General features: G+C 53.5%; 11 protein-coding genes across 11 annotated transcripts; 8 read left to right on the top strand and 3 right to left on the bottom strand.

Annotated features, from left to right (window-relative positions):
• Positions 1-41: 41 nt before the first annotated feature.
• PG994_006871 (Glutathione S-transferase) lies at positions 42-1,081 on the top strand (the record flags this gene model as incomplete). Its single annotated transcript, XM_066858280.1, has 4 exons — positions 42-590; positions 650-707; positions 799-950; positions 1,061-1,081. The coding sequence occupies 4 exons, from the start codon at positions 42-44 to the stop codon at positions 1,079-1,081; spliced, it is 780 nt and encodes a 259-aa protein (XP_066717549.1).
• Positions 1,082-1,787: 706 nt separating this feature from the next.
• On the top strand, positions 1,788-2,183 carry PG994_006872 (uncharacterized protein; the record flags this gene model as incomplete). Its single annotated transcript, XM_066858281.1, has 1 exon — positions 1,788-2,183. One exon carries the CDS (start codon positions 1,788-1,790, stop codon positions 2,181-2,183), a length of 396 nt encoding a protein of 131 aa, XP_066717550.1.
• Positions 2,184-2,890: 707 nt separating this feature from the next.
• PG994_006873 (N-carbamoylsarcosine amidase) lies at positions 2,891-3,686 on the top strand (the record flags this gene model as incomplete). Its single annotated transcript, XM_066858282.1, has 2 exons — positions 2,891-3,442; positions 3,543-3,686. The coding sequence occupies 2 exons, from the start codon at positions 2,891-2,893 to the stop codon at positions 3,684-3,686; spliced, it is 696 nt and encodes a 231-aa protein (XP_066717551.1).
• Positions 3,687-3,977: 291 nt separating this feature from the next.
• PG994_006874 (uncharacterized protein) lies at positions 3,978-5,567 on the bottom strand (the record flags this gene model as incomplete). The annotated part of the gene is made up of 5 exons (XM_066858283.1): positions 3,978-3,997; positions 4,103-4,397; positions 4,511-4,999; positions 5,054-5,341; positions 5,397-5,567. The coding sequence occupies 5 exons, from the start codon at positions 5,565-5,567 to the stop codon at positions 3,978-3,980; spliced, it is 1,263 nt and encodes a 420-aa protein (XP_066717552.1).
• A 1,330-nt stretch (positions 5,568-6,897) lies between these two features.
• PG994_006875 (uncharacterized protein) lies at positions 6,898-8,595 on the top strand (the record flags this gene model as incomplete). The annotated part of the gene is made up of 6 exons (XM_066858284.1): positions 6,898-7,147; positions 7,212-7,286; positions 7,336-7,389; positions 7,719-7,854; positions 8,142-8,461; positions 8,543-8,595. 6 exons carry the CDS (start codon positions 6,898-6,900, stop codon positions 8,593-8,595), a joined length of 888 nt encoding a protein of 295 aa, XP_066717553.1.
• Positions 8,596-9,066: 471 nt separating this feature from the next.
• On the bottom strand, positions 9,067-10,033 carry PG994_006876 (uncharacterized protein; the record flags this gene model as incomplete). Its single annotated transcript, XM_066858285.1, has 3 exons — positions 9,067-9,230; positions 9,276-9,670; positions 10,017-10,033. The coding sequence occupies 3 exons, from the start codon at positions 10,031-10,033 to the stop codon at positions 9,067-9,069; spliced, it is 576 nt and encodes a 191-aa protein (XP_066717554.1).
• A 299-nt stretch (positions 10,034-10,332) lies between these two features.
• Positions 10,333-10,940, top strand: PG994_006877 (uncharacterized protein; the record flags this gene model as incomplete). Its single annotated transcript, XM_066858286.1, has 2 exons — positions 10,333-10,598; positions 10,622-10,940. Coding segments are annotated over 2 exons (585 nt in total), but the record flags the coding sequence as incomplete, so codon positions are not given.
• A 529-nt stretch (positions 10,941-11,469) lies between these two features.
• PG994_006878 (palmitoyl-CoA hydrolase) lies at positions 11,470-12,560 on the top strand (the record flags this gene model as incomplete). The annotated part of the gene is made up of 2 exons (XM_066858287.1): positions 11,470-11,552; positions 11,675-12,560. The coding sequence occupies 2 exons, from the start codon at positions 11,470-11,472 to the stop codon at positions 12,558-12,560; spliced, it is 969 nt and encodes a 322-aa protein (XP_066717556.1).
• Positions 12,561-14,382: 1,822 nt separating this feature from the next.
• On the top strand, positions 14,383-15,576 carry PG994_006879 (carbohydrate binding family 6; the record flags this gene model as incomplete). Its single annotated transcript, XM_066858288.1, has 5 exons — positions 14,383-14,526; positions 14,597-14,744; positions 14,853-14,952; positions 15,058-15,402; positions 15,465-15,576. The coding sequence occupies 5 exons, from the start codon at positions 14,383-14,385 to the stop codon at positions 15,574-15,576; spliced, it is 849 nt and encodes a 282-aa protein (XP_066717557.1).
• A 2,803-nt stretch (positions 15,577-18,379) lies between these two features.
• On the top strand, positions 18,380-20,650 carry PG994_006880 (ankyrin; the record flags this gene model as incomplete). Its single annotated transcript, XM_066858289.1, has 3 exons — positions 18,380-18,519; positions 18,592-18,803; positions 18,864-20,650. 3 exons carry the CDS (start codon positions 18,380-18,382, stop codon positions 20,648-20,650), a joined length of 2,139 nt encoding a protein of 712 aa, XP_066717558.1.
• A 650-nt stretch (positions 20,651-21,300) lies between these two features.
• PG994_006881 (Protein-L-isoaspartate(D-aspartate) O-methyltransferase) lies at positions 21,301-22,176 on the bottom strand (the record flags this gene model as incomplete). Its single annotated transcript, XM_066858290.1, has 1 exon — positions 21,301-22,176. One exon carries the CDS (start codon positions 22,174-22,176, stop codon positions 21,301-21,303), a length of 876 nt encoding a protein of 291 aa, XP_066717559.1.
• Positions 22,177-23,130: the final 954 nt, after the last annotated feature.

The raw sequence follows: 23,130 nt of genomic DNA on the forward strand, positions 1-23,130 counted from the left end.
CCCAAGAGTCCATCTTTCTAATAGCTCCAAGACCATTCAACATGACGGCGCCCTACGAACTCGTCTACTACACCGGCGTTCCTGGCCGCGGAGAGCATGTCCGGCTGATCCTCGAGGAAGCCGGCAGCCCGTACCAAGACACCCGTGCCCTCTCTTTCGAGAAGGCCAGAGAAGTGGTCGTGCACTGGAAAGACGCCGGCGGCCACGGCAATCCCAAGTACTTCGCCCCGCCCCTCTTCAAGCACGGCGACCTCGTTATCGCGCAGACCCCCAACATCCTCATGTACCTCGGTCGCAAGCTCGGCCTGTCCGGATCGCAGGAGGAAGATGCGTACCGTGTCAACGCCCTCGCGCTCACGGCGCTGGACGGCTTGAGCAACGAGGCCCACGATTCGCACCATCCCATCGCCCTTATGCTCCCGTACGAGGAGCAGAAAGAGGAAAGCCGCCGGCGGAGTCAGTACTGGATCAAGAATCGCCTTCCTAGTCACCTGGAGTATTGGCAGAAGGTGCTGGAGAGCGAAAACGTCAGCCCAGGGCCATGGTTATTGGGAAGCACATTCACCTATGCTGATCTGGTCCTATTCCAAGTAAGTTCTCTTGGATTCTTACATAGTCGCAAGCCAACAAACTAATTCCACTGTTATAGTGCCTCGATGGAACTACTTACGCGTTTCCAAAGGCGATGGAACAGACCAAAGCATCCGGTAATTTGTTTTTTTTTCCTGTTTTCCTTTTTTCCTTTTTTAAATCCATTCCAAGTCACCCCGGCAGTAACAAGAGACTCACATATAATAGGTAAATATGACAGGGTCTTTAAGCTATGGGAGGATGTTAAGGCCCGGCCAAATATAGCTGCTTACCTTGCCAGCGAGAGAAGGCAGAAATATCAGGACTGGGGCATCTACCGGCACTATCCGGAGAACGATTTGGTTGTAGAGCCGGAGAATGTAGGGCCACTGTGAGGATAAAGATGTGGTTTCCTAGTGATTTCTGATATATCTGCTAGATTGATTGCCAAAGGTGTCGGAATGTCCAACATACGACTATGACTTTCTAGATCAACGCTTCTCCATCATAACTTCACGTGCTAATCTCCATCCGATGTTGACGTTTACTTAGAATATGTGTTGCATAGTGCTTAGCTGGTTCAAGCTTCCTTGGGTGAGGAGCTTGTATGTGCTTGGGGGTTCCAAGTGTCCGATCTATCTGTCAGCACAGCCCTGGGTCTTAGGACTGCACCCACATACGTACTCTGGATATGCTTGCATAATTAGAAACGGCATTCGCAGGCTATTGGACATCTGAGGTGTCTGGTGCGTGCCCACACAGAAGCCTTCGCGTGGTAGTTGCGAAACCAGCCTCCCTTATATAATCACAGGTTAGATGCTGGCATTCATCGTCTGTGGATCTGACTATCAACCCCCACTCCTTCTCGGCGTATTCGCTTCCGCATCGATGCTGACCGTATGAGCAGGATATGGCCGTATGTGAAAGAAACTGCTATTACCAGTATTTATACAGCTTACCCCTTGCTCAATCCTGGCTTGGTCTGCCTGGGTGCGCGACAATTGAAGAGCCCCTCCACTGCTGGCACCTATGACGAAAGATGATTCATTTCGACTCATCGGCATTTTCCCCAAAGGGATAATTCTTGTCAAATAGTAATCTGGTTGGTCTATATACGTGCAATGGCTTTTTGCCGACATCATGCTCTCCAGAGAAATGCCCATCTGTTGTTGTTCTCTTACCAGTTCATGTCATCAGAATCCCCGCCTACATGAATAATGGCTGACCCTGGCGTTCAAAATCTGGACCACTTTACGGCGACCCAGCACCAGAAGCCCGGCTCTACCTTGCGTTCCGCCGTTGACGGTGCCTCGGCACAGCAGTACCACGTCTGCATCATCGGCGCGTCCACGGCAATTGGCAAAGGCCTGGCCACGTCCTATGCCAGAGCCGGCTGCCGAGCCCTCGTGCGGGCCGCGAGGGGACCTGGATTCTCTCCATCAAGTAGCCGAGGCCGTCCGCGCCGTTTTTCTTCTTCGCCGTCCAGCATCGCCAACTCCAAGTACTGCATCAGCAAAAGATGGCGCAGATGCGCATCGCGGAGCTCCTGGGCTGCCAATTCGGCGGAGAAGAGGGCCTCTTTACCGTCGCGGTGCACCCGGGGGCCGTGCTGACGGAGACGGCGGCGCGGGGTACGCCGGAGGAGTTCAAGCCATGTCAGTCCCTACCTAGTCCCAGTCTAGTCCTCGATCGCGTCGTGTCTTGAATCCGCACGCACAATCATTTTTTCCCAGCTAGAAGCTGACAATAAAAAGGATAGACTTGATTGATGACCCGGAGCTTTGCGGGGCGTTCTGCGTGTGGCTTACTAGAGATGCGAGCTCCATGCGATGGCTCCATGGGCGACTCCTGAGCGCGACGTGGGACCTTGATGAGCTCTTGAGCAAGAAGGAAGGCATTATCAATGGAGATCTCGTGAAGTATGAAGCCAGGAACCCAATTTATATAGGCAAAGAAGACATGGAGCATGTTTAACTACATGAGTTGGTTATTGTTGGCTCAGTAAATTACAGGCCGTCGATGTCCCAGGGGCAGGATGAGGTCGGGATGTGAGCCGATCTCCACACTCTCGGAAGCCGTAGCCGACAGAGCACCGGAACCCCCCAGATGGAGGCGATCCGATACAAATGCCTTATCACCCGGCATGAAATCTGAAGGTACCCTAGGTAGCTTCCCCCAACCTAGGGGTCAACCTCAAACTTTCCACCCCATGCGACCAACCAACCATTGATCGCCTTCGTCATCCCTTCCACTCATAAACGTACACACCTACTCTTTTGACCTAGCCAGGCAGAAAACTAGAACCGCCCCGACGAAAGCCATGGCATCCAATTTACAGTCCCACGCCCAAGCCGCGTCCTACCAAGCCTCCGGCTTCGGCAACCGGATGGGCTGGGGCGCCCGCCCGGCCCTGCTGCTCATCGACGTGTGCAAGGCGTACTGGACGCCCGGCTCGCCCCTGGACCTCTCCGCTTTTCCTCCCGCGCAGCAGTGCCCCGACGTCATGAAACGGCTGCTGGCGGCGGCGCGGGAGTCTGGGGTTCCGGTCGTTTGGACCGCGGTCGAGTACCACCCGGGCCTCGGCATGGCGGACGCGGGGCTGTTCTGGAAGAAATCCAAGTCGCTGCGCGTCTTCAACCGGGGGATGGATGAGAGGGGTCTCGGCGGGTGGGTCGAAGGCTTGGAACCATCTCAGGGAAGTGGCGGCGAGCTCGTCGTCAAGAAGAAGTACGCCAGCGCCTTCTTCGAGACGGCCCTCGCGTCCGACCTGCAGGTCCTCGGGGTCGACACCGTCGTGGTGTGCGGCGTCAGCACGTCCGGGTGCGTGAGGGCGAGCGCGCTGGATACGATGCAGAATGGGTTCCGGCCGATGGTCAGTTCTTCTTCTTTCTTCTGGTCACGGAGATGAGCGAGAGAGAAGCGCCAAAGTGGGATGGTTCTTAACAGCTGACATGGGGGGATTGATCGACTAGGTCGTCGGTGCGGCTTGTGGCGACAGGAGCGAAGAGATCCAGAATGCGAATCTGTTTGATCTCAACGCCAAGTATGCGGATGTGGTCAGCGAAGAGGAAGCGATTGAGCACCTCAAAGCGGGGTGGCTGAAAGCAACAGCGTAGTAACTTCACATGGTATATTCACGTTCACGGAATGCGTTGGGAATAATCAATTAGCCTGTATTTATGTTTATCTGTATTTTCCTTGCTGGTTGTCCAGCCTTTTCCCACCATGCTCAGCGAGGGTATCATGACATCCAATCGCGACTCAATGAGTGCGAAGGATGGTAAAGAATCAGAAGAAAAGTCAAAGCTTGGTTTTGCTTTCACTCGTATCAATGAGACCTAACTCTATTGTAGTAGAAGTACAACTTTAAGAATGCAAAGTACATCTGTTGGTGAAATTGAGTGTTCTCAATCACAGATGTTGGGATCTACATACAAATAACGTTAGCCAGCAGAACTTTAATAAGAAACCAAGAACCACAACAACTCAACTTCAAGAGTAACTGAAAAGAGAGAAAGAAAGAAGAACTCACTGTAGGGATTCGGCGGCACGGGGATGACACCGGCGTTGGCCAGGGCGCGGTAGTCCCACTCGGGCGCCGACTCGGTCTTCCAGGTCCAGAAGATCCAGCCGTCGGCCTTGTCGTAGGCGACCATCTGGGCGTTGATGAAGTCGCGCAGGTTGGCGCGGTCCTGGCCCTGGATCTGCTCGATGGAGCCCCGTCGGCGGGCGCCGTCGCACGAGCCGATCTGGTACGAGCTCTGGCCCTCGTAGTTGAAGGTCCCGTCCCAGCGAGCGCCGACGCCGCGGCCGTTGAGCCAGTAGGCCTGCGGGGCTGGTGGTTAGCAAATTGCTCTATCTCATTAAGTCTCATCTACTTGACCGAGATACTTGACATGTTTGATCGACGGTCTGTTCAGAATCGATTGGAAATACTTACACAGTCGGTCATGGCACCACACCACTCGCCATTGATAGTCTTCTTGTTGCTGGACGCCATCTGTTCGCCAAAGCCGCAGGCGCTGCCGATGTGAGCCCCGACGTCCATGTGCAGCTGGCCGGCGTCGAAGACCTCGTAGTGGTGCGTGTCGAGCAGCAGGTCCTTCATGTCGGTGCCCCAGTCGTTCCAGGCGGCGGGGCCCTGGAAGGCGTCGTGGAAGGCCACCGTGACGCCGGACCCGCTCAGGCTCTGGTACCCCTGACCCATGAACGACTTGACGGCGGCCATGTCGAGCTTGGGGCCCATAGGCTCGTTGAGCAGCTCGATGGCCGCCACGGCCGGGTGGCCGGCGTGGTCGTCGCGGATCTTCTCCAGGGCCTTGACGGTCTGGGCCACGGTGTCGCCTTGGAGCCAGCCGATGCCGCCTCGCTGGCCCGAGTTGTCGAGGCCGTTCTGGGAACCTGGGGCGCCATGGAGATCGATCATGACCTATAGGTAGTCAGCATGAGTACATACTCGAAGTAATGGTATGAGTTGATGAACCTTCAGGTTGGCAGATTGCGCCCAGTCAAGAGCTTTGCCGAGGTACTCGTAGGCGCCCTGGGAGTAAGGGTCGCCATCCAAGGGTGTGATGGCCCAGTAACCGATGGGAATGCGGATGAAGTTGAGCCCCTTGGCGGCGATGTCATGGAAGTCGCCTTCCGTGATGAAGGAGCTCCAGTGCTGCTGAAGTCGCTTGGTCGCCTCCTCCTTGCCAATGACCTTGCCCATAGTGTACTCGTCCACCACAGAATCCGGCGTCGCCTCGAAGATGGAAGGGGTGATCCATGGCTATTTTGCTTCATTAGGTTGTCTAAATCCTGAGAAGTGAAAGTGGAAGACGAACCTCGAGAAGCAGCCAACCTCCGAGGTTTACACCTCTGATCTTGGCATCACCCAGGGCAGATGCGACGTTTCTTCCGATGGGGGACATCCGATCAGCTGGCGCGCCGTGGCTACCCGAGGCGAACAAGGACAGCGTTACGCCCACCGCACACAGGAGTCGTGAAAGGGCCATCTTGGGAATCTCGGTGTCCTATGGCGTCTTGATGTGTCTGAGCTACCTTCCGGGATATGAAGGATGAAGATTGATCTGCCAGTGGCAGAAAGTACTAAATTGAGGAATGCAATGAGTGAATGTAGACCGAAGCCTCACTTAGTAGGTAGGTAGAAAATGTCTTGCGCTTCTGAATGAGTACGCGTTACCATTGCATGCTCTAACAAGTATGATATGCGGTTGTGCAGGAACAGTGAAGATGGCGCCATTGTGGGAAATCCTGGAGGATCGTGTGGCTTCTATTTGTAACTTCCTTTAATTCGCTTAAGCTGCTTGCTTTCCACCTTTAGAAGGGCGGACTGAGATACCGTTTGTGGTGGTCTCGAACCCTGATCGACATTGTTCCTAAGCCTACTTCTTCTCGTGGTTGTTAGCCCTTGATCGTCATAAGTTTGTTGATTCCTCTCTTACTCCTCTCGGGAGCAACTACAGTTTGGGGCCCCTAATCGGAACGGAAGGTTCCAAGGCCCTGTCTGTCCAATCATTCGCTGGAGCAAGCCCCTACGGACGCTAGAAGAACCACCCCTGCAGAAGCACGCCAGCACTAGGGGCCGCCTAAAGCACTGTGCTGTCCTACCAAGAGCGCCACGACGCGGGGCAAGTCATCAGGGGCGCACACTTTTAATTTTAGTGGTCAGCAACATTGAACCCCAGGAGATCGACCCAACCCCAGATGAGACATGACGACATCTTGTGTGCTGGCGGGCGCCTTAATGCGAGCCATCCCGTCCACGATCTGCTACTTTATTCTTTGCCAGCCTGCTTGCTCTCGCAACTTCCAGCCAAACTCGCCAGCTTTCGGGCGGTGAAGAAACCCTTACATACGCGAGGCTCTGTCTGTTGAGTTTCGTCATTTCAACTTGCCACCCTTACTTTCCACACCAAAATCATGTTAGCATATTGGCGTCGGCGAGGGGAGGGCAGAACTGGCGTTGGCGTGGTGTTTGGATCTGGCTTCAGAGACAACGAAGGGTCTTAAAAGGCCTGCCTATAACGTCGCAATCCAATCCACTGACCTGGGGCTTGGGGCCTGCTGCCAACTTTCCTGCCGAAATATTCTTGTCACTGGCCCCTGTTACTGCCCACCAGTGTCATCAAAAAGTCTTGGGTGCTGACGTGTATCAACAATGCTTGCATCAGTGTGACCATCCAGTTCGAGTATTTGAGTCGGTTCTTGCGATGCTGCTTGCTGAGCGCACATATTGAGAGAAAGCACACTCGGGCATCGATCCCTAGTCTCTGCTTGGCTAGAATAGCACCCCACTAATTTGGTTGCTCGAAGGGAACTAACATGATGCATTTTCGCCCTTTTCACTTCGAGCTACACAGCGTGACTTGCATCTCACGCAGTTGGTGGCAGAGGAGTCAACTGCGCCGCCCAACACCCGAGCTTACACGCCTGTGTTCCCTCAGCGGCTCGGATCGCGCACCTGTGGACTCAGCACGACGAGAATACTACAGCAAACATCCCAAGACGTTTGCTTCTGGCTTCAGCTCATTAGGTATCAGGAACATGCCTCCCTCGCCTGGTTTCAACCAACGTGCGTAAGGCACCTTGTCGCTTGTTGTCGCTCGATGGGTAGACACGAAACCAGAAGTAAACAGAGACACCTGAAATAACGGGTTCGATGGGCTTGAAGGGTTTTCTTAGCTGCGTCCTCATCCACTGTCGTGAGATAAGTAAGTAGGGTGGTGCCCGAACACTTCAAAGCTGCGCACATGTGCCTAGCACAGCTCGAGACCGCAGCTCGAGACATCCATGATATGGAAGCGGGCACGTCACGTATAACAAGACAAGAGTCGCACGGGTGTCCGCAAGGTTACAAGTAGCTGAGTGAAGGCACCAATTATAGCAGTTAATCATCATCATCAGCCTTACTGGGGGTACCACATTGCTCACGAGTCGTGCTCCCCGTTCTGTTGCACGCATATGAACTTTGTTCCGACCCCACGTTTCACCCGGGCGCCCGGGCGAAGACTCCAATAAGCATATGTAGATAGAAACATGGCAAGCTGCAGAAGGGAGATGCGCGTGCAATGGCGATGATGATGAAGTTTCAACCCATTTTACACTCAAGAACAAAATGAAGGTTGTTTCATGGTTTTAATTAGTGAAAACTTGGGAGCTTCTGCTTGCTTCTGATCACCCAAGCTCCGCCAAGCCTACATCGCGATTGGTTCACCACAGCCTCCACGTCAAGCGCGCCGTTGATATGGCCGTGGGCGCCATTTGCATCTTTAGGAAGAGGTAGAGAGGCACCTGCGTAATCTGATGCGTTTTGAAATAAGCCTCATGCCTCACTACCTCCAGCTGTGACACTTGCTGGCGCGTCCTCAGCCGTGATGATGTAGAGACAGCCAATTGATTGGACGGATACTTCAAGAATCTCACTTTAAATGCTAACCAACACCTCCTGACTACGTGCATAGAAACGGATCCAATTACTAACTACTAGTCCATATCTACATACTCGTCACCTGAGCTGTGCTCGGTATCCGTCGTTCAGTCAATCACTTACACAAACCCAAGTCAAGTCAAGATGCGTTGCCAAACCCTGGTCTTCATGGCCTTGGCGACCTGTCGCTCGGCCTCAGCGTGCCTACCCGCCGAGACAGTGAACTGGATTCGATCCTCGCCGCGCTGGAGCAGAACAACCCCGAAGACGCCGCCGCCGCCAGCCCCGCTTCGGCTGCGGCGGCCGGCAACCCGAGGAAGAGGCAGCAGGAGGCCAATATCGCGGCCATCCTGGCGGCTCTCCAGGGGACCGACTCGGCGGATGCGGCGGTCGCGGCCGGCCAGGGCAGCGCGGACAAGCGAGCGGACGATGCAGAGCTTGCATCCATCTTGGACGCCTGTGAGTTATAACAAACAGCCTGCATACCCTCTTTTCCCAATTGACTAGAGACGTATCCTGTGCTGACCCCTGCGATTCTAGTGAAGGCGAACAACCCTGAGGATGCTGCCGAGGCCGGTAACGTTCTACCTTAAGAAACAATCAAAATGGACGGATATATCGAGGCGTGCAAGAAGTCGGCCGTAATGAGGGTTGGGATCCTACTCGCTTCCTGGCAAAAATGCTCCCACCTGCTGTATCTAGGCTGCACTGTATTGATACCGGGCGAAAGTATGTATATACCGGAAACAATGATGTATATATGATAATCGACTGCTTGCACCCTCTTTATTCTATTCCGCACAAGCAACGCGGTGGAGCCTCCGTGCTGCTATTACGTAGTGAATTATAGTGAGGTGTACAACCGTGTACGTCAACATCTGCTGCTGACTGCCCCTTTGTTAGGGGGAGGTACCTACTCAGAGCGGTTTGTAACCCCCTATATCTAACCTGTCGACAGTTGTTCCCTGTTAATACCAGCCCCCTTTCCTTTCGCCGCCAGCGACCTCTCGTCGACGCCCAGCACCCCCTTCCTTAGATTGCATGGCTAGTTTTACTGCTCGGTGTTACGCGTAGGTGACTTCGCCATGTTTCCACGCATCAGTGTCGTCCCATGCTAGGAAAGCGTATGGTATATTCCGGGGATCGAGGTCTGGCCACCTCCCAATGATTGCCTCATTAAATACCTGATCCAAAACATTGTAGCCTTCCGGACTCGGGTGGAAGTAAACTAGAAAGACAGATCAGAGGGAAACCTGTAGAAACCGTCCCTTACCATCGTCCAGCACGAGAGTTTTCAGCACCTCATTCTCGGGCTGGTCGAGAGAGCCCGGCAGAGGCTCGCCGTCGTCCTGCCCGCCGGCCAGCCGCAGGAGCCGGGCGAACAGATCGACGCAGACCACGTCGTCGTGCCGGCGCGCCACCTCCCCGACGGCGTCGATGTAGGTCTGGGTGTAGACGTTGGTACGCGGAAGCACCGGGTACCCCCTTTTCAAGGCGCGCTTCTTCATTCGCCGCTCCTCGCAGTATTGAACCGCGTCCTGGTTCAAGCAGCGCCAGTCCTCCGAGGTGACGGTTGGCGGTGCCGTAGGCGCGACTATCGAGTGGACGGTCGAGTCCCACGTATACGCATTGGCACTGCTCACCAAGTTGAGGGCCGGTGGGGCTAGGCTGCTGACTGCGTTCGTGTTGACGGATGTAGAGTTGCATGAAGTGTTGAATGTAGAGGATGAAGTGAAGGGGCCCAGTGAAGCGCAAGAAAGCCTGGAGGCTGAAAGATAGAGACAGCTAGTTTGGCGTCCTTTGTGCCAAGTAGAGCGCAATGCATACATCAATGGGTGGGGAGATGAAGGCAAAATTAAAGGGGTAAAATCATCCGTTCCTGGCCTGATGGGGAGGCGGGCCGACACTTGCAGTTTGTTTCTTGCAAGTCTCGACTCTCGGCTACCCGCCGGTACGACCTCGAGGGATCTCGGTGGTACGTGTCCGTCCATTGATGGGAATTGAGGCTACTTACCTAAGATCGATCAACATGCTCCGTACCGATTAGGCCACCCGGAGACAGGGTTCACGTCCACGTTAACCGACCTGTCAGATTTGCATTAGGCACCCATCCCCTTCTTATCACGTAAACCCCTTCCTCGCCACCTGCTTTTCCCAAGGACTCTGACACGAATGGGACTAGAAATTGGGTTGGACTTGGCGAGATTCAAACATATCCCCTCCCTATTATCCTACCATCTTCTCTCTTGTTGGCTTGGCTGCTACTGACGTACTATCTGGGAAACTATGCATACAATGCGGGTCAAAATAAAATCCGAGACGCCATAGAGTATCAAGTATCCGGGCTGGTGGACATCCAATATTCTCGGGACGAGACCATCTCGGCCGAGCGCGACTACTACACTTTCATAACCAAGATTTATCTCGACGAGTCGGACGTCTTGAAACCGCCTGCAAAGGGTTGGCCTCACATGGACAACTTGCGATGCATGGGGAAGACAGACGAAGTAATTGAGCTGCGCCGTGATCTTCCCTACCTCCGCAACAAGGACATATCAGTGTGGGATGGGACAACCCCCGAAGCGGCCCCTCGATGGTAACTTCGCCATTTGGTCGCAGCTTGCCCCCAAAAGCGTCGCCGGGTTCGGGCTATGGCCTGCCGGGTGTGAATTGGGGCCACAATCTCCGATTGAGCTCGGAACCTATGGAGCTTATGGATGAGGATAGCATTCCGTCCAGCGTCGTCGGCCTAGCGTATGGCTGGCGTAACAACCCCTGCCTCTTGCTGGACACCAAACGGGGCATCGTGCACTGGTACCAATGCTTCGGGGAGATCAGAGCGAACTTCAACAAAAGTACAAACTGGGTACCGGCCGTAACTGATGTGGAAGATTTGTTCGACTGGGTCCTCGAAAGTGAGGATGGAGATGAGGAATGAATTGAGGATTTGGGAGACATGGAGACACCGTATCGTTGCGACCTGAACCGGCGGGTGTGCCCTTCTGAGGCTGGTTTATCGAAGAATCTGGCCACCAACTTTCCATTCGGACCTGAGATGCCTACATAGCTTTGTAAAAGTTATCGTATGCTTACACTTTTCATCCTGCATATTCGGATCAAGCGTTTTGGTAACCAGGGTTGTAGTCTTGGCCGCTGAAAGTGGGTACGATGTTCAGCTGTGAAGGTGAGTCTCGTCTACCTCGGCTTGTACCGCTTTGGGACACGCGCAGTTCGGCTTCTGTCGTTGAGAATAGGAAGTCGAGACCGACGCCACAACATCCCATCTGCGTAAGAGCCAATCAGTAGAGCAGCGTCGACAGCAGTAAAATCCCGGCCGCGGCGCATCTCCTGGACCGTGTGAGACGTACAAATCTAGCATGCTTCCAATTTGATTAATGCTAATGTGCCCAGGTTCCAAGTGTAACCAACCTTAACCTAAGCCTGCAGCAAACACACTTCTTACAAGCATGCCCCAACTCTGCCCCGCCGAGCCAGTGGTCGCAGTGACCCGACTCCCCGGATCCGCGACGGACGTCTTCGTTAATACCCAGTTGGTCTTTCTTCTTTTTTCTTCTTTCTCTCCCTATTCATCATATTCATGGTCGATTGATTGACCTTCACACACACACATACAGATTACTGACATGTAGTTCTTCTACTTACCCCATACAGCCCCTTCGAGACGCCGGGCGAAAAAGCGCGCTCCGTTTTTGGCGGCTACCTCCTCGGCCAGTGCGTCGCCGCCGCGCAGCAGACAGTCCCGGCCACCCACGACGTGCACTCGCTGCAGTCCACCTTCCTGCTGCCGGGGAACCCCTACGAGAAGGTCGCGTACCACGTCGAGCGCCTCTCGGACGGCCGCTCCTTCTCGTCGCGCCTAGTGCGCGCCATCCAGGGCGGTAATGTCGTACACTTTACCGCCATCGTCGGGTTCCAGAAGCGGTCGGACCATGACGCGTCGGCGGCAAGCCAGGCGCCGCCACCACCAGCGATGCTGAAGTACAGCGAAGCCATGCCTCAGTTCGGCCATGGCGACCCGGACGACATCGACGAGGACAGCGCTGAGGCCTGTCTCGTGGAGGGCGGGTACCCTAGAGAGATGCTCGACATCTGGCGGGACCCGTTCCAATGGCGCATTTTGCCGCGCGACCGGCCGATGGGGACTGATGAGCAGCCCAACACGATGGACCTGAACCCCTCGCACTTCTGCATGCAGAGCTTCGTGCGCGTTGACCCATCCATGATGCGCCCCGAGACTTCTTCCTCCTCGCGCGAGACGCACCTCGCGCTGCTGGCCTTCCTGTCGGACCTGTTCCTCATTTACACGGCGAACCTGGCGACGGCGCGGCCCGTGACGGGCTTCTCGATCGAGACCACCATGAACCACACGGTCTGGTTCCACGCGCCCGACGTGCGCGTCGACGACTGGCTCGCGTGCGAGCGCGACACCTCCTGGGCCGACGACGGGCGCGTGCTGATCCGGCAGCGCCTCTGGCGCCTCGTCATGTCGTGCGTCCAGGAGGCGCTGGTGCGGCTCAAGAAGCCCAGCAGCCTTTGAGCGGGCCGGGGCCCGAGGACTGCGTAGGTAGGTAGTCGGATCATGGTGTGGGCGGGCGGTGAAGAGCAAGCTCTGCTGTTGCGCACATATTCATTCATTCGACATCATGGCAAGAGTGGCCTGTTCCATTATGATCCATAGCTCGCCCCTAGAAGCATAGAAGCAGGCATGTTTAGTCTATTTTAAAACATCCCGGTCATGGCCGGATTGCGAATGGGTTACCATAAGTAACGAGGAGCGTTGGAATGACGTCTGCGTAGGATTGTATGCACACGTAGAGGCCCGGCCGCTTACTAAATTGCTTGGAATGGCGTTGTTACCTGGGTATGAATAGCTCAGACGACCCTGGATACCGCCCCCCTGGGTGACTGATTGGGGGGGAGGAGGGGTCCCATTTTTAAGCTCTGGACATGACACAACCCAACGAGTCAGCACGGGCTCAGCCACCATTCGCCCACTGTGATGATACGACAGTGATCATCTCCATTCACAAATTTCGCCCACGGCGATTGGCGGGATGTTCTCTCAGCTCTGAACGAGCTTCAGCAGGAGGACACGGGAGTGTGTGGCCACTGATGTTCTCTCTATGGTGAAGCGCGGTGTTTCCGCACCGGACCCACTCGGACTGTTTCGCCGGAGCGCTGCCTATTTATTGCCTCGACTTGACTCGACATGATGCTTGTTTACCCCTCACATGCATATGTAGTACCCTGGCGGTACTTTTCTCGGGACTGGCTCCACAAGATAGGCTCAATGGCAGCGGCAGAGCTGCTACCAAGGAATGATCGTAGGCCCGGATCCGCAATCGCCTGTTCAACTCTTTCGCACCGCTCAGCTGGTCGTTCTCGACAGCTGTGTGATAAACAACTCTAACAATGTTCCGACCTGTCCAAACGAACCTTCAGATTAAGAATATCCAAGCCTGGGCGATACATATCAGTCTATTCAACTTCCCAAAAGGTTATATAGCCCTGGTCCCGGTGGTGCTCTTCAGCAACTTTGCTCCGATTTGACAACATCACATCGACAGGTCAGCTGAGCTCAAAACCGAGACAGTAATCTACTATAGTTTCCAGGCTCTGTGAAGGGTTCAGTATAGCATGAAGTACCCCCATCGCAGTGATTATAGATTCGAGTATGTATTATAGGGAATATCTTTATTTATAGCCCTAAGGTTCGTCGCGTGGTGACCTTGAAGCTTGGCTCCCTGTTTAAGACGGCAGCAAATGAGGGAGATAGATTATCTCCTAGCTATCCTAGCTTTCTCAGCTCTCTAAGCTGGCCTAGATGCGGGGATTGTTTCGAAACCCTGGGCGACTCATCATGGGTGAGACCTTGACTCGAAGCTATAGTCAGGGGTCCGGCGGATCGCTACTCCACAATTGGCAGCTCAACTGCTACTCAAAATACTGTATGTCTCCTGGGCAGTGCGAGGGTTCATACCACTATATCGGGATCCATGCCTTAGAAGATTTCATTTAGATTAACAGGCCAGGATATTCTACATAAACAAACATCCGAACGTCTAGAGAGCCTCAAATCTATTTTCGACACGGCGTCGAACTTGTATATATGAGTCCTATGAATCGTTCATCTGGTCTCTCTTTTCCTCTTCATCCTATCAGCTCACAGTCACATCAGCAGCAGGTTGCTTATTCTTCTTCTTCCCTCTTCTTATCTTTCTTCACGAGCCGGTTTCGACTCATCTCTGAGAGACAACTTCTTCATCCTTTCATTCGAATCTATTCAGCTTTCTTCTGCATCTTATAGCTCCGTTCCAAACCTTGAACTATCAGATGATCCCCCCCCCCCTTACAAAACCATGGCCTACCGTCTCAGCCTGCTCACCACCCTGCTCGCCGCGGCCACCGCCCCGGCCGTCGTCCGGGCCGCCGTCCCCGCCGTCGAGGGCTTCACGCTGGCCTGGAGCGACGACTTCGAGGGCGCCGCGGGCAGCCTTCCCAAGGCCGATAACTGGATCTTCACGACGGGCACGTCGTACCCCGGGCGGCGCCGCCCACTTCGGCACGGGCGAGATCCAGACCTATACCAAGGACCCGGCCAACGTCCAGCTCGACGGCAAGGGCAACGTCAAGATCACCGCCATCAAGAAGGGCGAGACCTGGACCTCGGCCCGCATCGAGACGCAGCGCAAGGACTTTTTGGCGCCCGTTGGCGGCAAGAGTAGGTTACTCCCTTTTTTATTCCTCCCCATGCCACTCACTGCTTCCCTAACCGTCTACCCTATGTCATTATCATACGACATTTGCTAACCTAGTCTACCATATATAGTGCGCATCCAGGCCAGCCTGAGCACGCCCAAGGTTGCTCAGCCACTAGGGTACTGGCCAGCGTTCTGGACATTAGGAGCGGCCTTCCGCGGCGTTTACACGTGAGTTTACAACAAGTCCCCTCCTTTTCCTTTCCAATCCATCTCCGTAGCTATCCCTATAGCCCCAAGTCCGTCCACCCCAACTAAATCCTCTTCTTTCCACAGAAACTGGCCCATGGTCGGCGAATTCGACATCCTGGAAAGCGTCAACGGCGAGGACAAAGTATACGCCACCCTGCACTGCGGCACCGCCCCCGGCGGCCCCTGCAACGAGAACGAAGGCATCGGCAGCAGCAAGGCGGGCTGCCCGGGCAAGCCGTGCCCGGCCAACTTCCACACGTATGCGCTCGAGGTGGACCGCACGGGCGGCGCCGGCCAGGAGAAGATGACGTGGTTCGTCGACGGCGTGCAGTACCACCAGATCCTGCCGGGCAAGATCGAGGCCAGCGCCTGGAAGGAGGCCGTGACGAAGCCGCACTTCCTGCTCATGAACCTCGCCATCGGCGGCGCGTTCCCCAACAAGGGGGGAAGACGACGCCGGTCGCGGATACCACGTCGGGCGGCGTCTATAGTGCAGAGTACGTCGCTGTTTACTACTCGACTGGTAGCGGCGGCAACAAGACGGCTAGGGCCGTTGCGGATGTAAACTCGGGTGGGAAGCTCGGGGCTAAGTACTTTTCTTGAGCAGGAATAGGGGCTTGACTTCTGGAAAGGGGTTGTTAGGTTTTACTTCTCTTCTTCTCCTCTTTCTTCTTGACTCTGGACATTGGACTGGGTCGGCGCTTTGGGCATTTTCACATCATTTTCTTTCTTTGATTTCATTTTCACTTCATGTATATTACGCATTGCGCATTTTATGAGATATGGCGGAATATGGGCGCCGCGCAGCTGGGAGCGAGACATACATTACTCTTTCAATGAATGTTTACTTGGATGATCGTGAGTCGTGTTGTGTGTTTTATGACTTTAGACCTCGTCTTATATATATATTGCCGGATCTTTTACTTCTCACTCGGTCATAAGTGGCTTGTGAGTATCAGTAACCCACTCGCCAGGGGTTGTACGATTGGATCATCACCATCCACTCCGATTATAACTTGATTTTGTTCTTAAGTATAGACTCATTCGCTCTAAACCACAGAATTCTCGTTTGAAAAGTCGGAAGGGTTCTGTTTGCGGATCTGGAAATTGGCCTTTCTTGGTGTATGTCGAACTTCAATGATGAGCCTTTGCCTCGTTAGAATTAGCAAACAGAAACACCTAGGAGACGACGAATACAAGAGGATGGAATGCAAAGGAAAGATGTTGAAAAAGCCCTTGTTGCCTAGATATTACTTGAGCGACAGCCCAAGCTACCCTTGAACCACACAAGACCGCCCGCGGTAGGAATTGGGAAATAAGAAGTCTTGATTTCTATTTTCCTATTACCCATCAGTACAAGCACCATATTAAATCCCGAGAACCTAGCATTCACGTGATGCCGATCTCCACTTCTGTGTATAGTATATTATACACTGTAGCTAAGGAAAAACACGGCCGTCTTCTCCTCCTTCCCGTTCACAAATTCACTGTATTTTCTCGACAGAAAGCCAATATGGTGCCATTCAATACGAGAAACTCCGATGTGGAAGTCGTTGAAAGGTGGAAAAGGGGCAGGGCACAGCTTCTGGGCCTTCGCGAACAAAATCGGGTCACGTAATGCCACCCGCCAAAGTCCTCCGCTCCGGCAAGTCGTAGAAGAGTAACCCCGGCTGCCGCAGGCTGGAATGAGAGTGGGATAGATGGGAAGAGAACCGGGAAGGGAACGGGTAGAGAAGTAAAACAAGCGAGACCAAGCATGCATGTAGTCTGTCGTAGCATCGTATGCACCTGAGCCGTCAAAGCTTGTTGTCCCTTAGAGCTGGGGACTCACAGCAGGCAGTCGGTACGCATTAAAGCGGATGGGGTATTTGGCTGCCCCGGGCACCGATGACAGAATTCCTCTGAAAGATCGTACCTATGCTATGTAATGTTAGTAAAGCCCCCCATTTTCGATATATCAGGGCCCATGTCTTACGGGGTTGGTCACTTTATTCCAGTTCAGCAATACGGTGTAAGCTTCCTTCCTCCATGGCTTATACTGCGTCTTGGTCAGTTCCCTTACCCTCAGTAGGTTGACCATGTAGGGTAGGAGTCATGACAATGAAAGCTGGTGTGTATGGATGCTGTGCGGTACCCTGTGCGCACGTGTATGGCGCCAACCTCCATAGTATAGCGAAAGCAGGGGGTATAGCTAGAAAGAGGCCAACAATAGCAATGATGACTTGGGGCGGCAAGGCCATGTTGATAGCAGTTGTGCTGTGGTGCTATAATAGCAGCTGCTGTTTTGCTCGGTTTAGGGTCGGGTTATGTTGCGTGTGTGCAGAACGCTGACCTTCGGGCATGGGAAGCCCATTATATATTAGCATCATCCTGGAAAATTCTTCATTGCTAGGGGAAGATTCACAACATCTGCTCAGTCATCATATGTACTTACAATGATCGACAGGCAGTCTGGAGGGTGTTACCAGCGTCGGAAACCGGCATTAAAGTATTATTGGGGCTGGGGCTGGGGGGGGGGGGGGGTAAGGGCAGCTCTTGGAATAGACCAATGAGAATAATTTACGAACAATTGGAATAGTCCAATGATATCTGGCCAGCGGATCCCACGGGATGTATCGAGGTAATACACCCCTGAGAGGCACATAGAGTACATACATGTTGCTAGTCCTCGCAAACTGGGCTGATTGAGACGCCCTGCATGTCTGGATTCTGGTCAACGGCGTTGCTCCCGAGGAGAGCAAGACACAAATTCACCCTTGGGAGATTTCGATTCATTGCGCAGTAGAGGTACGAAGTTAGTACTGTTCCAAACAGTAAATGGTGATACGGAACCAGCATGGTACGCGATTTTGCATAGCAATCATCGCTGCCATCGATTTTGACTCGAGCCTTACGGGGTATATTCCATCGTAAAAATAAATAACAAGCTTGCGCTTGCCCGGATTACGCTGCGCATATTTTTACGAGAGATCCTGATTGGTTCATTCCAGAACTGGAACGCCTGGCTTAGGCGGACAAGAATCACTCCCCGGCCTCAGCTACTGCAAGTTCTGGAACGAGCCAACCAGATCAGCCAGCGGCGACGACAGTGGCGTTGAGGAAACTACGCGTGACAGTGATCCAGCGAAGCCGGCCTAGATCGAATTTGAGAACAGCGATGTCGGTAAGTCCTGCATTAAGCAGTACTGCAATCCCATCGTTCAGCCTGATCCCGCCCAACCCCATCAGCAGACTCGAGATTCATCATTGTCTAACGCTCCCAAGCGCTCCCATTGAAACTACAGACTGTGTCTATACCCGTAATTAACATCACTCACGCTTCTACAATTGCTTAAAACCACACTCTAAGAAGTCATCGGCTGCCTCAGACCAACTAGATTCCCTCACTTCCTCACCAACCGCGATCATGCCATATCAGTCCCCGGTGAGTCTCCGTGAGAGGGAGCGGGAGAAACACAAGATGAGGATCTGGTACCTTCTTCTCCAGGAGAAGCTGCAAGTAGAAGAGATCCGCGATCGGATGAAGAGTGAGGGTTTCAGCGCAACGTAGGTTTCTCTCCTAGTGATGGATATCCCAGTGATGAAGATGCAACGGCGTTAAATGACAGGGAGCTGCAGGCTGAAAGACTACCAGTCTCGCTTGAAGTCTTGGGGATTCTTCCGAAACAATCCGAAAGCAACCCGGAACTACATCACACATCGAGTCGAGAAACGCCAAAGCCAAGGGAAGAAGAGTGTTGTGGTCGTGACTGGTATTCAATGGTCTGACCAGAAGATCAGAAAAGAGACATGTCGGAATTTCTACACAACTCAAGAGAGATTGCGAGATGGTACGTGACTCTCAAATGGAAAAGAGTACTAGTCGCACTGACATAACGTTCTCGGCACAGCAAGCCCCTGCACACCTCCTGGTCCAACGGTGTTGGTGTTCACGCCTCCTCCTGTCGATCCCATCCCTCAAAATGCACAGCTTGATGCTCTGGCTACCTATCTGAGAGACCGGGAGCCGGACTATAGACCATTGAGTTCGGTCCTCAAGCGCTATCCACAAGCCTACAGCTCATCCACCTTAGAGTTGATCTGCGATATCATACGCCCTAATAACTGCGTGAAGTACTTACCAATGCTCCACGATTTATTGAGACGGAGAAGGCCTGAGTTCGTCGATGAGTGCTGGGAACTGGTAGCACTGATGAATCTAGTGAATGTAGTGGTTGGATGGGGGTCCACACATCTATTAAGCATCATCGATGTGCTGCTATCACAACCACCAAGTTTGTTGGGTCCGAATCGCTCATATCCCTGGTTTAATCCATTCCTTGAAGTCATTGAGGAGCGATTCCCACTATCGTCATGCCAGCATGCATTCAACAAAAACCAGTATCCCCATTCCTCCGAAGAAGCACAAAACAAGTTCATCAATTCTGGTTTCAGAGCAGACGCTGCCATAGGTTTCTTGGCTATCCAGGGTGGGTGCTCGGCAAACGAACTTGAACAAATAATGGATCTCGGTTTTGATCCGACACAACGATATCGGTGGTCACATACCGCCCTCCAATACGCAGTACTGGAAGGTGATCTTGATGTAGTAAGACTTCTGTTGAGCCGCGGTGTCAGCGTCAATGATCGACCCTGCTGGGGCGGCCCTCCTGAGGATATCTTTACTGTGAAGTTTCCCGATGCCATCTTTACCGAAATCTACTGGGACTTACTGCCGGAAGTATGTCGAACTTCCCTTCAGTTCGCAGTGGAAAGAGGAGATATGCAATGTGCTGAACTCTTAGTTAGCCGTGGTGCAGACGTGAACGCACCACCTGCCCATTTCGCCGGAGGAACAGCACTACAACTAGCTGCTATCAAAGGATCCCTCGGCCTCGTAAGATGGTTACTCGAGCTAGGTGCTGAAGTCCATGCTTCTGGGGCTACCGAGGAAGGGATGACGGCGATGGAGGGAGCTGCAGCACTCGGTAGGACTGACGTTGTGAGGCTTCTGTTCGAATATGGTAACTTCAAGGATGGAGAGCAAAGACGAGAGTACATCCGAGCAGTCGGTTATGCACGAAACTCGGCGCATCAAGTCTTACGCTTCTATATGGAACGCCAAATTGACTGGTCGACAGAAGATGAGGAAGCGCTTGCCCAGGAAGTTTTGGTCGAAGTTAGATCATATAAGGATCTTACCTCCATGACCGATGAACAGCGCTGGGGCTGGGACCGCTGTCGTGATGGGCCTTGTGCTGGCGCAAGCGCGAGCGTCGATGAAGAGATGGAGGGGCCAGCTTGTTGTCAAGAGAGCAAAAAGAGGAGAGGTACGCCATGCCTCGGTTCAGAAGATGGGGAGTCAGTTTCTGACTCCCAGGACTCTTCGGATAATGAGAGCTCCTGCTCCACGGAAGCTATGCCCAACAGCCGGGGGCAAGGATCCCCCAAGTCTCACGATGGAGAAAATACTTTATGGGCACCAGGAGAAGATCAGTTAGACTCGGCGGCGACACCGTCTCATGGAGAAATTCTCGATGACTTCTGGGAAAGCCACCAACTCGATGACGGGGACTTGGGTTTCTTGCCCAACGCAGTCTTTGGAGATGAGATACTGCCCCCAACCACCGGTGGTGTAGCGTTGGGCGAGGCTTCTGAAGGCGAGGAAGCCGCCGCTGAGCCAACTGCCCCGTGTTGATTCCTGGATGGATCGACCACGGACTGGATGGACTTTACACATGAATAGTCAGCTTTGCCTAGTACTATGGACTTCAATCGGGATATGGCTAGTACAACACCTCTCGAGGACAACGGTCAAACCACCAGAACCGAAAACGGAACAACGAAGGACCTGGTTCATTGGAGTTGACGACGTCGATGGGGACAGACTGCGGTTGAACAGAATTTCAGTCTTTGTTGTGGCTCCAGGCCACCAGCCCACCTGGGGCTGCCTGTTTCCCCATATGAGCTTAGCTAGCAAGCCAGAACGGCTGTAGATAGAACAACAACATCAATGCATCTCCAGCCTTTGGTCCCAACACTCTTCTATGTAAATGGCTTTATTTTTAGGGGAATAATTACTCGTTGCGGTCACCTTCACTTGGCAGATTATGATTGAGCAGGTAGTGTGTGTGTAGTATTGCTTCGAAGGACAGGCTGTAATGGACTTTATAGAACATGTTGCCATTGGGTTTGCAGATAGAAAATAGGACGTCCCCTAGTAATTCCAATCGTTGCGACGATGCAGGATCATTCCGTAGAGCAGGCGAGAGACACCACTTTCTTGCATCATAATACACATGCATCCTCCGTGCTCGAAACCTCCCAAGTCATCATCACCATCATCCATCACAACTCCCCCACCTTCTTCCCCACCGCCCCCGGCGCATCCGTCAGCGGCACGTACCGCACCCCGTACCCGCGCCGCTTCGCCACGTTCCCCTCGCCGTCCTTCTCGACCGTCCAGATGTACTGGTCCCACCCGTCGCGCCCGCCGACGGGGATGAACATGCGCCCCGGCGCCCGCAGCTGCCGCACCAGCTCCTCATGCAGCTTCTCGGCCGCCGCGCCCACGTGGATCGCGTCCCAACCGCCCTCCTCATCCTTGGTTCCGTTTCCAGTTCCACCGTCCCGTGCAGCGTCGTCGCCGTCGTTTTGTGTAGTGGTAGCAGCCGGTATGACGCCCGCGTGACCGCCCACGGGCGGCAGACCTTCGCGCGGGCTCGGCTCGACCCAGCCCTTGCGCCCGTCGCCGACGCGGAACCGACACCGGCCGCTCTCGAGCAGGGCCCGCCCGCCGGGGCTCTTGGCCATGTTGCGCTTGCCGAGCTCCTTGAGCTCGCGGATATGCTCGACGCCGACGACGACGCCGTCCTCGCCCGCAAGCTCGGCCAGGACGTGGGTCAGGTAACCACTACCGGAACCGATATCCAGGATACGGCGGGGACGACCAGCCTTGCCGCTAACTTCTCCATTCTTGGAGGAGGATGGCGGCAGTATGTACTCCAGCAGGGCCTCGACGGCGTTGGCGTGCATGTGCGGGGCCGAGATGGTGGCACCGTGGCCGATGGGCTGGGGGCTGTCCTCGTAGGGCGAGGCGGGCGCGTAGTGGGCCCGGTCCACGCGTAGGAAGGCGTCCTTGACGGCCGGCGACGTCAGCAGGCCGTGCTTCCACAGGTTCTCGACCAGGGTCTCGTTGGAGGAGCCGCTGCTGCGCCAGGCCATGGTTCTGGTGCTGAGGGATCTGGCTTGGAGATGCCGGGGTAGCTGCTGCTGCTGGGTTGCAAGTACCGAAGCGATGCGGTGGTGGTAAGGTTGAGGGCTGCTGGAGATGAGGGTGCAACAACGGCTGCGGCGGAGATAGTTGAGCAGGTATGCTCCGGGGCGGGGGTTTTGTGGTGGCACTTTGACTGTTTTGAGTATCTTCCTAGTTGATTCTTTTCTTGAATGGATTGGGCGGCAAGGTTCCCGAGTGACCACGGGAATCTGCGAGCAGCTGCCAGGGTTATGTGCTGCGGCTATTACAGGGCTCTATTCGAGAGAGAAATATGATATGAACAAGTCTCTTGAACGAAGTAGGCTCGTCGACAGTTGAAAGCGCTGAGCTGTTGCTGTTTGTCTTGACGACAGTAGCGCATCCAAAGTCAATAATGATGGTTTAGGCTATAAGAACGACGAGATGCTTCTCAGGTAATTGATGGGCAGGGGTGAGGTGGACAGTATGGAGATGTGACTATCCCGGCTCGAAACTATGAATCAGGTCAGGTATGTAGCTTTTCGTCCGGAGTGATGATAGACACACTTGAAGTTCTGACAGGGCGTGGAGTGACGTGACAGAGATGCAACTGGGATTAGGGATAGTGGGGGGGCCATGCGGGAGGTGAATGTCACTACTTCATAGGTGCATATCCCCTTGACCGCCACTACGCTAATAAAACTGGGGCGAGCAGTATATCGGTATCTAAACTTATTTTTTTAAAGTACACTATTAGCTATAATAATAAAATTTAATTAACTTTTTTTTAAAAATTAAGTTTAATAAAATATTAGCTTTAATATATATAATATTATATAATAAAAAGTATTTAAAAAACGTTAATATATAATAAATATTATTTAAGTTTATATTAATTAAAAAGTATTTAAACGTGTAATAAAAAAACGCTTTATTAATATAAT

This window comes from Apiospora phragmitis (genome assembly GCF_038363925.1).
Source record: "Apiospora phragmitis strain CBS 135458 chromosome Unknown utg000006l:1.0-5683423.0:1.0-5690449.0, whole genome shotgun sequence".
Taxonomy (NCBI): Eukaryota; Fungi; Ascomycota; class Sordariomycetes; order Amphisphaeriales; family Apiosporaceae; genus Apiospora; species Apiospora phragmitis.